Genomic DNA, 12,493 nt, shown 5'->3' with positions numbered 1-12,493 from the left:
TCACTGAGGTCTAGTCATTTTGCAGCTTTTCTTTAGCCTCTGTGTCTTCAACCCTCGTCGCAGACTCTGTTTAATTATCATTGTCCTTGGTGCTCTCGCACACAACAAAACTACACTTCATTGATACACAACAAGCTCCATGTGGGACCAGCACCACAAGTAGTTCTGTGCGCTCGGTGCACCACAGAATCACATGGTTTAAATAAAATATATAACTTTAAAGAAATCATCATTCCTGGCTTGAAGTCAGAAAGTCATTGGTTCAGTTCTCAAACGGTCAATCTCCTTGTCTTGCCTCAGCGTCTGACTCTTTTACCTCTCTTGCTTCCACATTTAGAAATGTTTCAGCCTAATTCCAAAATGTATTAATTCATTATTTGCCTCAAACTTAACAATACCCCTCAATTACAATGTGAAAGAAGGTTTTTTTGAATTCTTTTCACATTTAATAAAACCATTACAAAGTGAATACATTTCAGATGCACTGTGGTTTGTGTCATTGACTAAAGCCACAGCACAGTCTGGCAACTTTTCCTTTCTCGTCGGGCTGTGCAGTTTTTCTAACGTTAATGATATGTTTGGGTCTTTTTACTCGAGAGGTACACAGCTAATCCTCCATCTGTAAAATGCAGCAAAATTCAGACCTTGGAGGAAGAATTTGGGCATTTTGTTGCATTAAATAGCAATATTGTTTGTGTTCAGGAAATGTATATTGAGTCTTTTTTCAATATAAGGGGGGAAACTCATTATTTTTGTCATATTGCCCTAGGTTGTCACACAAACTTAACTTTGCTTCAATTTAATATGAGTGATGCCTTTCCTGACTTGACTGTTTATTAGTTATTCTAGTGTATTAATGAACCATCTACTATTGTTTCTTCACTTTCATCCTTTCATTCTCATCACTTGGACAACCTCAGCTTTGCCCACATTACAGCCGGGCCTGTCGTGAAGCGCCTGTCTGTGTAGTTGCAGTCTTTGTTAGTCAGCCTGAGTAGGAGCTGTTAAATGTAAATGTGTTCAGATGTGTTGTGATAGTACTACTTTGTGCTCTGATTCAGCTCCGTACCATATAGCGAGCTCAGCTGACACTGCCATCTGCCCCGTCCGTGTTGTTTTCAGGATCCCGGGGCGACTCAACGACAGGCGCACCCCCCTCGGAGAACTCAACTGGATCTTCACGGCCATCACTGACACCATCGCCTGGAACGTCCTGCCCAGAGGTATAGCTGTGGACGAGCTCAGATAGATGCACGGAGAGGTCGATACACGCTTCAAGGACATTTAGAGCTTGATAAAGTGTCAAATTGCCTAGTTAACTGGCTCCAGCATTGACTTGTATTTTTCAATCAGACAATGTAAATTGTCAATTTCCATCAACATCCTACTGTGATGAAATAGAGGCATGCAAAATAAAATGCAATTACAATCAAGTTATACAGTGGACGGACCTGGAGTCTGAAATACCATAAAAAAGATTGTTAGTTATGAATTATTTGGAACATACCGGTAATATACATTTATGCCATAATATCTAAGATTAAATTTGTGGACATAAATGGTGTTCCTAGTCCTTACATTTTTAAACTTGCATCCATTATGGTTTTCCACTGTATTGCATCAAATGTATCTCCATGGTGACAAGCAGGTGACGCCACAGAGCCAAGATACAGCAATAAATACAACCGTGGTTGAAAAACATTAACTATGAGTTTAATGCCATAATGCGGAACATTCCAGGCAAAGCAAAAGCAAGATCTCCATTGAAACAAGCATGGGGCAGACGTCCCACCAGAAAAGTGAGATAGTTCACCTTTAAAGACATAATAAAATACTTTCTTCTTTGATATACAGTAATGTGCATAGACCTGTCATTTTTAGTTTGTGCTGCAAAAAAGAGCTGATTGAAAATAAACATGGAACAAATTTACAATTAAATCTTGTAATGATATTTCTAAACTTTTTGGGGTAATTTCACTGTCCCTTTACTTTTATCAGATCCTTAAACCTCAACTAATACATTTAAAGACATGTTTTAGCACATTTCTGTTGGGTTGCTAACATTTTTGTGACTATTGTCCAAATACTCCACTCCTAGTAGTCATTTTAAACAAGTTTCAACCATTGCTGCTATGAATAATCAAATTATATAAAGCCAAACTTGTTGTGGCTGTTATGAAAATGGTGCTTTCAGATGTCTGACCTTTAATTTGGCCTGGTGGTGTGACCGGCGAAACCTTGTGGAGAAAGATAGGTGAAATGCCATACTGTGGAACATTCCAGACAAAGCAATAGCATGTACATGGTATGTACAAACAGGTGCGAATCCTCCTCTAGAAATGTAACTTGTGAATCTTTAAAGCATTTCTTTATCCAAATGATGACAAATTAAATGACTCGTGTGTTCCACTGCAGAAAACGAAACAGAAGTGAACACTCAGCACTACTAAAACTCATAGTCTCTTTTCCCAGAGCTCTCGAATGAGGGGTAAAGTTGATGTAAAATGGCAGAAGTGCAGTAGGTGCAAGCTGCTCCCGCAAATTGAGATTAATTATGTTTGGAAAGCGTGGCTGCTGTAATTGGGGATATAATTTTAAACATAATATTTCAACATAAAAGCGAGACTGGGGCGAAGTCGTACCCACAGGATCCACAAACCGAGATGACAACACAAATTGCTTTTTTCTTTCTTGACACACAGTGTAGTTTGCATGCAAGCCACAGCCTCGTGCTTATTATGGGTCACCTGTCTCCTCACACATGCAGACTCAGAGACTTACCAGACTCCCAAGAGGTGCACTGTATCCTAGATAGAATAGCAATGTGACAATAGTGACGCTCGCCAAAGCTCTTTTAAAGCTCTAGGGCCGCGCTGTTAATGAAGCGGGCCACATCTGAGAAAATCCCCATAATGAAGGAACTACACAACCAACAGACACACAGACACTTACTAATTCTTAAAAATACCGTCTCGGGCCCCGGAGTTGTCAGGAAGCTGTCGGGGAAAATAGAGTCAACACAAATATGCACGCCAGGCAAAAGCAGCAAAAGCTCATGGGAAATACTTTGCCCCGTTTTAATAAATTGCCGAAATAATAACGATGACTTGGTGAGTGTGACAGTGACCGAAAGCTTTCATCTGACTGTCCTCCATATTCTCCAAGTCAACATGCAAATTCCCATTTGATTTGAACTAATTAAAGTTGTTTATTTTACTCAATTTGATGTTCATTTGACTTACTTTACACCAAATTTTCTTATTTTCATGCCGCATTTCTGTTAACTACTTTTGTGTTTGCAGATTTGTTCCAGAAACTCTTCCGACAGGACCTACTCGTGGCCAGTCTGTTCAGAAACTTCCTCTTAGCGGAGAGAATAATGCGGTCGTACAACTGCACACCAGTGAGCAGTCCCAGGCTACCTCCCACATACATGCACGCCATGTGGTAAGGACCAGAGGGTGCGCTGGGGCAAAGAGGGTACAGGCTTCTTATACCAGCTCGTTTAGGGTGACTGGTTTGAGATTGTACTCATAATATTGCTGTAGAAATATTTTTAGATATATTTTGAATACTACATAATTGGTTTTCTGGCAAGTATTGCGATTACAATTATTTTTGAAATATGAGTTTTTAAAATGGTATTTTATAGGCCTATGAAATAAAAGAAAAGAGTCACATGTATTGCTGAATACATACAGATCTAAACTATGGGTTAGCAGTTTTAGTGCAGAATAAGACTGGAGGAAATTGTGTTACTTGCGATTTGTTAATTGCTTTTTTCAATTTGAGTGCAATGAATCTTGTAGCCTTAGTAAATAGTTAAACATGTTAAAGGTTATGGGGTTTAACATCCTCACCATAATTCCAGTTTTGTTGTTGTTTTTTACATTTCAATCAGTTATTAATCAATAAAATAGCACTACTCATGCATTTAATATCACACTAATCATTATGAACACATTTTCATCAAGTTACTCCATTTCTTAGCTTTTGGAGTAAACTAGTTCAAAATGTGTACAGCTAGATCTGCTACTTCCAATTGTGCCAATACCATAAAACAATGCTTTAATTACACAGTAATTAAAGTCATATTGATCAGGGGCACATGTGGGCGTGCCTGTTCGACTGTCCTCAGTATAAATCCACTTCATGATGTGTTTTAACTTGTTGTCTCGACAGTTAGTCAGTGGTGGCCCTGTTTTCTTGCTGCCTCATGTCTTCTCTCCCCTGCCGTAGCCTTCATCTGGCCGCTGTGCGCTGGAGAAGGGGGAAGACAGGTTCCATTGTGGAATAAGATTACTTTTTGCCTCCCACTGGTTTTCTCTCTACCTTTTTGAGTTAAAGCAAGCCGCGATGAGACGCCTCTCTATAGGGGATATTAAAAGACTTCTTGACTATGTCGGACAGTGTTACGTGTGATGAACATGGCAGATTTGGGTTAGAACTGAAGGCAACAAACCAATGGGAAACTCGCAGTAAAGTTGAGAGGCCTGTCAAAATAAGTTTTCAGTTTTTATTGGCCCGACTGGTTTGAGCAAAGTACAATTGCAGGAATTGTGAAAGTGAATTTTACTTAAATATACCACTCAATTTTGAAATAACAGGAGGGCTGCCCAAAATAGTTTTTTCATCTTTATCTACAAACATGCTTCATTAAGGTTTTCAAGTCTAAACTTTGAGGGCGTCAAAATCCATTCTTTTTTTTTCTTTTTTTTTTCCAATTTCATACCATGTGCCAAAACACAGAACACGACTAGAGAGAGAACAAGAGACATAAATAAATAGAAAGGCAAAGGGAGACATCTTAAACAAATTTAAAGCACATATTGTCCATAGTCGAGTCCAATTTGGTCTTTCAAATTTGTCAATTTTCAAATTAAGTCAGAATGTGTTCCCCCCATTGTTTGTATGTTAACTTACTCAATAAGCTTTAAACTATGGACGTGGCCACCCTTCTCAGTTACCTATTGTTTTTAAATAATTTTGCAGCATTAAAAGCTTCTCGTATCATCTCTCGTTAGCTCCCAGAACACTTCACCCACCTCCATGTTTTGTTTCTGTTCTTCTATATATGTCTTCTCGTTCCCACCCACTCATTATCTGCTTCGTGTTAGAAAAAACAAACTCGTGCCTGGAGAAGCAGCCTGTTGTGTAACACGCTTTGCTTATTGTAAATCTCTCCACACAAGCCGTAGTCTTTCTCCGTCGCTCGCATCGGCCCATTATTTTACATTAAGCTTATATTGCCCTGCTTATTGCAACAACTACAAAAACAAACCTTTGGTGAGGAATTAAGCAATTTGGGGGCTCGCTGATGAGAAGTGGGTTGTAACGAGTAGTATTTCAAGTTGCACTATGTAACTTTTCTGGTGGAGGGTCTGCAACCTGCTTAAGTCAGTGGATTTGTTATTTCTTTGTCTGGAATGTAGAAAAAGGTTCAGTTGTAGTCATCTGAACTCAGTTTTAGAAAAAACAAGATGTTTCGACTCTCATCCAAGAGTCATTGTCAATTTGCGAATTTAGGCATTTATGTTTCAACAGAAACTTACCCTCTTTGTTTTCTAACGAGCTAGCCTCTTGTTTACTACCAGTCCTTTAATGGGCTATCAGTCTCCCCTTAGTTTTTGTGTGTCCCTGGCTCACTCACCCTGAGGACCTGATTAGCATCCAAAAGCCCTGGATGTCTGCCTCTCCAGGGGTTCAAAATTCCATTATAAACCACAGGAAGGTTGAACCTTAACCGTCCATTCCTGTTTAAAGAAGGTCTTTTTTTTAAACAAAAATAGCCTTTTTTCCTCTTTCAAACCATCTTTTCTCCTGCTTAAAATCTTCACCTCACCGTCGTCAAACGAGTAATTAGAGGCTTTAAGATGAAGATGCACGGCGCTCTGGGGTCCTGAACTTGCATGTCTTCTGGGCTGATAGAGCCTCTTGTGCAGAGGCTGTTTAGTCTCACCTATGTAACGCTCTTCACAATTTTCTTCACTGCATTGGATAGAATAAACTTCATTGCTTTGTTTTTGGGTCGGCATCTTCTCCTTAGGATGAACCAGTTTCTGTCTTAAAGTGTTTCCTGGTTTAAAATAAACAGGGACTTCATGTGATCTAAAAATTCTCTGCAATTTTTCAGACAGTCCCGAGACATAAGGGATCGAAACACCCTTCCTTCTCTGTTCATTTTCCCTTTTGTCCCGTTTGTCCTGCTTTTTGTTTCTCTTCACTCTGTTGAGAGCCCAAGCTGGGTAATATGAGAGGGCATTCTGGATTTCCTCTTTCCCTCTGAGCTGGTGGGCACCTCTTGGGTCTGGAATGTTACGTGGTGGTATTATGTTTATCAGTCTGAAACACTTTGGCTTCCCACGTCCCAACAGTACAGTGGAGTTTTTAACGTCAAACCTTAAGAATAAGTTCTCTGAGTCTTGTGGTCGCTTGTGTTTTATATAAATACATTTTACTTGCTACTGTGTGCTTTTGTTTGTGCCAAAGTGCTTTAATAATTATGTGCTATATTAAAAAAAAAAAAAAAAAAATGATTTGGAGACAAGCAGGTGACGCCACCAAGCCAAGTTACAGGTCAGATCTGTGGAGAGGCAGGCCTGTGAACAGTAATGCATTTTTCCAGCAATAAAAAAAATGCAATATGGTGCCGCTTAGTGGTCGATTGGATAGCACGCATGTCTGGCACCTTGTGAGTTTGAATCTGACCAAAACAATTTGTTGCATGCCCTTCCCTTATCTCTTTCCCATTTCATTCAACACTATCCTGTCCAATATTTTCCTACTGGCCAAAAAAAAAGAGAAAAATATATGTTTAATGCCATACCATATAAAATTCCAGGCCAATCACTAACATCTCTATTGAGACAAGCAGGTGGTAGACGTCCCAACAGAAAAGTTGCGCAGCATTAAATTATGAATTTTTACATATTATTTCTACTTATATCCACACCCCTACTATTAGGCATGATGTTAATGACGTGGAGTTTGTGGGTGATTGTCTTGCTGAAGGGCACAAGGAAAATTAACTGGATAACTGGATCTGCTCCACTGTTGCCTCAAAGGACCAATTTATCACTTCTACTTTATACAACCACTTTTAAACAATACTACGAACTAACTTTTGTAGATTGGCAAGACCCACCTCTACTTTTGACCCATTTCACTGCCTGTTATTCAAACGGGGCAGCCCAGCACGGAGCAGCACAGTCCTAAGTCTTCATTAGTCCCTGGTGGGTAGTTTGTGACGAGGTGGGCGTGCGGTGCGAATGCGTGGCTGTAGAGGAGTGAGCGCGCGGGAGGCTGCAGCAGCTTTGTCCGCGGGCAGTGAGAAACGAGCTGAGTCAGCCTCCAACTGCCCGCTGTCCCTTTAGCAAACACTCACACACACATCGTTATACAGGCACATGCATCGACAGGTTTTGGTGATGGGTTACTCATTGCTATTGGCAGGCGTCCCCGGAGCTAATGCCGTATCTCACACAGAGCTGTATCCTGCCTCCTTCCACTCTTCCGCTGCCTTATTTTCTCACAGGCTCCATGAATTTCTAAACTGGCTTTTGTCATTTTAATTGTGTTACAAGGTTGTTCCTTCAAAGAAAATATAGCAGGAGTAGTGTTAAGATTCATTTGAGCATGTAATTATAGTAAGCATTTTGTGTTGTTTCAAAAGCACCAATTATGTTGTAAAAATATAGAATCTTAGAAGGTGCTATCGCATTTATTCTTACATGTGTTTTTATTGCTCAAAAATACCTTGAATAACATGCCTCTCTACTTAACTGACATGATACTTGGCCTGGTGTTGTCACTTGAGTGTTTCCTCCACCAGATATGTTACACATTGCACCTTTAAGTTACAATTAAGTAAACAATTAACTTTTGACATTCTGAGTTGGGACGGAATCTCAAACTGTCAAATTGTAGTGATACATTTATAACATGAATACAAGTTTTTTTCATTTTATCGGACTTCATAGTTCAAAGTGGTGTGGCATTTATAATGACAAAGGCAGTAATTTGTTGATTGATCCTCTTGATGTCGGTAAAGCTTTTCTCTCTCCTGTATCAATACTTCATCATTTTAAATGGCAAACAGTAATTTTACTGTAATAGTATGTACTGCGTAATAAGTATTTAGCACTTGTATCTCATGTATACTAGCCGTTGATAGCAGTGAGGTAAGCTTGCCCTCTTTTATTGCCACACTTTTCATATTTCTGACTTCAACCTGGTTCTCTCAGTCATTTGTCTTTTCTTCAATTTAAATGACAAACGCCACTAGATAAATAGATATAGCTTCCTATGAAATTTTTTTTTTAAAAAGCCATAAAACCAAATAAACTGACATTCTGTGCCTCTGTTTATACAACCGGAGCTGAGATAAGGTTTTAATACAGTTTCCCTGTTTTTATAACTCCAGAAACCGCCTGTGGAAACATAACTGTGGATATAAAGACACTCTTAGACACTGTTCTTTTTGCAGGAGCACAAACGTGGGATCTCACTAAAACTTATAGGGCTGTTTTGAAGACAAACTCAGGCACCTGTTGGAGAAAATAGTCTACCTCTGTCTACTTTTCAATCTCTTCACACTGCTGTATTAAACTGCTAAAAGCTAGTCTGAGATAATATAGTATATTTCAATTTTAAATGTTGTCCAATCAGAATCTTGTATAAAATCATATAAATGTTTTTCTTAAATTCTCTTTTACATTTTATATTTCTACAGAACCTTTACCATTACATTTTCCCATTATAATAAACCCATACTGCGCACATTATTATGCGATACTTTAATATTGACTTTTTTATATCTTTTACACAATACACCAACCTCAAATGTGTCTCCATTGTATCTCTGGCAGATAATGGGAAACGCTGTTAGCACAAAGACAGAGTTGTACCCCCATGTTTGTCATTTAGCCTCTTGTTACAGCTCAGTGGCTCGACCTGCGCAGTATATAATGCTCCATCATCACCCTGAGCTTCACAAAGAGTAGAGAAGTGAGGTTTGATGCGAGTTACATAAGCCCATGAATAAGATATGATGACCATGAGTGCATGTTGGTGTTTGGAGATGGATTAAAGGCTTCACACTGCCCTGCACCAGACCTCGGTCTGGGAATACTGAGTACGGTTTGTGCACCAAGATGAGCAAGCAGAACAACTGCCAAACTGAAGCACAAATATGGAAAGGGGTGTACATCATAAAGCTATAAAATCAAACCATGATTTGACGGTTAGAAGATGTTTTTTTTTTTTTAGCATGCTGACTGGTTAGTAGATAAACAAGGTGGATGTCTAACAATAAAGAAAGTATTACAGTATAGACATTATTTATGGTCCTATTCTTATGTAGAGCAACACAATATATCAAAATGTTAATAGTAAATTGTAAATATTTTTATTGGGGGGGGAAGTTATGTTGTAAAAAAAGGGTATAATATTTCACATTGTCTTAGTTAAACCTCAACTAATACGTTTACATTTTTAGTACATCTCGGAATAAACAACTTGGTTTGATCAACATTAAACGTTAAATTCCCCATTGCCCAAACACAAATGTCTACTTATCCCCACCAACACTTTGTTGGATCTTTCATGTCCTGAGTGACGGGCAGATTTAACTTGGTATTGTAAGGGTAAAATATAGTAGGTTCAATTAAATTGAATATAATTTTGTAACGCGCATAATCACAAAAGATGGGTCTGTTCAACAAGTACTGGTAATAGCACCTTTGCAGTTGACTGACCACAGCATAATCTTCTGTTGATAATGATTTTAAATAATTTGTCCTTAATGTTTGAGAAAAAAAATGTTAAATAGTGGGGCAAGTAAATGGGATGTAGTGTAGTTATATGTACATACATCACCAGGTGTCGTAGTAAACAGTAAATGAGAGCAAGCCACTTACTCCAAACGACATTAAATACATTTTGGTCCTCATTTAGTCAAAAGAAACTTGTTCATCATTTCACCAAGTGTTGAGAAAGAAAAGCCACAGCTCTTTTTAAACTGCTCCCCTGTCTTTAGACTAAGAAACCTTCCGAGTACCATCACTTTAACATGATCTGTCTGTGTCTGTAGGCAAGCCTGGGACCTGGCCGTGGACATTTGTCTCTCTCAGCTTCCCACCATCATCGAGGAGGGGACCGCCTTTAGAGTAAGCACTGTGTTTTCAGCTCATCAGCTTTTCCGTAGACTCGCTCAGGTGGAGACGCCCCCCTCTTGACTTTTATGAGCCATCGTCTGAGTGGGCATTTAGGATAGCGGTTTTGGGACATCTTGCCTTTGATGGATTGCTTTTATTTTAGATGCCCGTAAAACTCAACGCGCCCGTTCCTGTTTGCACTGCAACTTCTGTACCGCCAGCGTCTACTGTATCTCAGCTAATCTCTCAAACGCGCACAACGCCTCGCTCCCAGTGGGTAACGTTGTAAAATGTCAAGTCTAATAACTCAAGTGTGAGTGTGGAGTGAATTATGGCTGTTGAATACACTGGGCCTGCACTTGGAGCCACTGGTGTGTGGTGTTGTGTTCACTGACACTGCAGGGGACCGAAATGGAGGCGCAGGGTGTAATAGAAACTACGAGGGGCGGGTTTGAACTGATGATTGCTGCTCTTACGGGGTCAAGTCTAATATTCTTTTATATAAAAAAAATAGTCTCTAGGACACATAGGCAAGGCTGTGAGTGAGAGGGAGATGACGCGAAGCTATGAGTTTATAAGAAAGTGTAGAACTTTTTGGACTCTGGTCATATTGTAATAAGTGTGAATTATGTTATGAAATACTTCTTGTATGATTCCATGAAAATATAAAGTTAAAACCACACTACGGAACATTCTTTATGGAGATACATACGTTTTATCCCATACTGTGACTCAGGGCACGTGTTTTTCTATGTCAGTGCAATAAAAAAAGTTAAGGAGTTATTTTGTTATATTTTAAGATTTGGATAGAAGAATTGACTTAATAAACTTATATACATTAAGAAATACTTAAAGCCTTTTAAAGACCCTGTACATCTGAACAAAAACATTACCACTGCAAGATTACGAACCAGTATTTTAACTTTTTTAAAGTTGTTTATATTCTGGCTAGACAATAATAAGATTACTGAAATGACTGAGAAATCCTGTACCATTGAGTTACAAACATGGGTCGTATTAATAAAGACAAAGGCCAGAATAAATAATATAGTTGTTGTTGTGTAGGTGGCAGACAAGAGGCCTAGACAGTGGAGATCTCTGTATATATGGGACGTAAAGAGTGAACATGAACTTTGTTTGTAACGTTACTGTAGATCATGCACTGCGACAACCACTGAGAAAAGTTGCCCCGGTGAAATATGCAGCAGTCAGCTCTTCTGATGATGCACTTTTGTCTCGTCTTCCACCTGCTGCTGTGGCGGGAACATGTTCAGGATGAATCCCTGGAGGGCAGTTTCCGTCCTCTCTCCGCCGTGTTGTACTCCAGTGGAAAACACTTACCAGGCCCCTAATTGAGCCCCCAGGGAACACTAAAGAAGTGCTCAACCCCTTGTCTTTCTTTCACAAAGCTTTAATTCTCTCCTTTCACTGCTGGACGTTATCCCAGACAGATCCAGTGCGCTCCTGTGCAAAGAACAGGGTTATGTAACTGAGGTTAAACGGCTTTTCCTTGAGTTTTACTGCAGCCAAGTAACACTATGTACTTTTACTACATATTAATACGATTTTACACCACTGTTTTTGTTTCAATATGTTTTTTGGATTGTGCTGAGATATTTTGCTTTACATTATGTTGGAGGTTGTATTCAGACCCACAATACCAGAGACATCTTTGTAATTAATTTCCCCCCATAATTTTAAAAACTTTTTTACGGCACATGCCCATTCCTTGATGCTAAAAGTGCCAAGTTAATTAGTCAGATCTGCGTATGAGCAAGCCCTCTTTCCATAAGAATAGATGTTCTTTAATGTATTTTTAAGCAATAGATACAATGCAAAGTGTATATCCCTGTGGAGACGAGCAGGTGGTGAACCCTCAACCAGAAAATTTAGTTTTTAAATTTTTTTCCAGTTTATAGCAAATGTTCTCTGCTAAATTAGATTTGTATTTGCCCAAATGTAATAAATAATGTAAATATTTAATACAGCCTTCTGCCTTGGCCTATAATTAAGGTATTTCTCTTCAAGCTTCCTCTTTACACACTTTCCATGTTCCATTGACTGCTCTGCTGTGTGTATGGACCCATTAGAGTTTGATTATGCACGAATTAATTTAGCCAGCCGAACGAGAAGCGCTGGTATTTCCTTGTTCACATCCATCACCTCCTCTTAAAGGGCTGTCCTAATTCCCCAAGCAATATTAACACTCGCTCTGATCAAATCCTCTGCAGCCTGTGACCAATCAATCAGATGTAGCACTGAGGCAGGGGAAGAGAGGAGAGAAAAGGAGAGAAAACTAAAGGGAGAGGACGAAGAACGGAAGGGGATATGGGGAAAAG

General features: G+C 39.2%; 1 protein-coding gene across 5 annotated transcripts in view; it reads left to right on the top strand.

Annotated features, from left to right (window-relative positions):
• rptor (regulatory associated protein of MTOR, complex 1) overlaps positions 1–12,493 on the top strand; it is a 219,273-nt gene that overhangs the window by 111,274 nt on the left and 95,506 nt on the right. For all 5 annotated transcript variants that reach the window (XM_072462410.1, XM_072462409.1, XM_072462407.1 and 2 more), the window contains exons 9-11: positions 1,123–1,223; positions 3,303–3,447; positions 10,091–10,166. In XM_072462410.1, the coding sequence (XP_072318511.1) occupies positions 1,123–1,223; positions 3,303–3,447; positions 10,091–10,166 (322 nt within the window). The remainder of the gene's footprint in view (positions 1–1,122; positions 1,224–3,302; positions 3,448–10,090; positions 10,167–12,493) is intronic.

This window comes from Eucyclogobius newberryi, unplaced genomic scaffold, assembly GCF_026437365.1.
Source record: "Eucyclogobius newberryi isolate DKJ021-1_F unplaced genomic scaffold, fEucNew1.0.hap1 SCAF_4, whole genome shotgun sequence".
NCBI lineage: Eukaryota > Metazoa > Chordata > Actinopteri > Gobiiformes > Gobiidae > Eucyclogobius > Eucyclogobius newberryi.
Note: the sequence above shows the minus strand (reverse complement) of the source record. Positions and strands in the feature narration are given on the sequence as shown.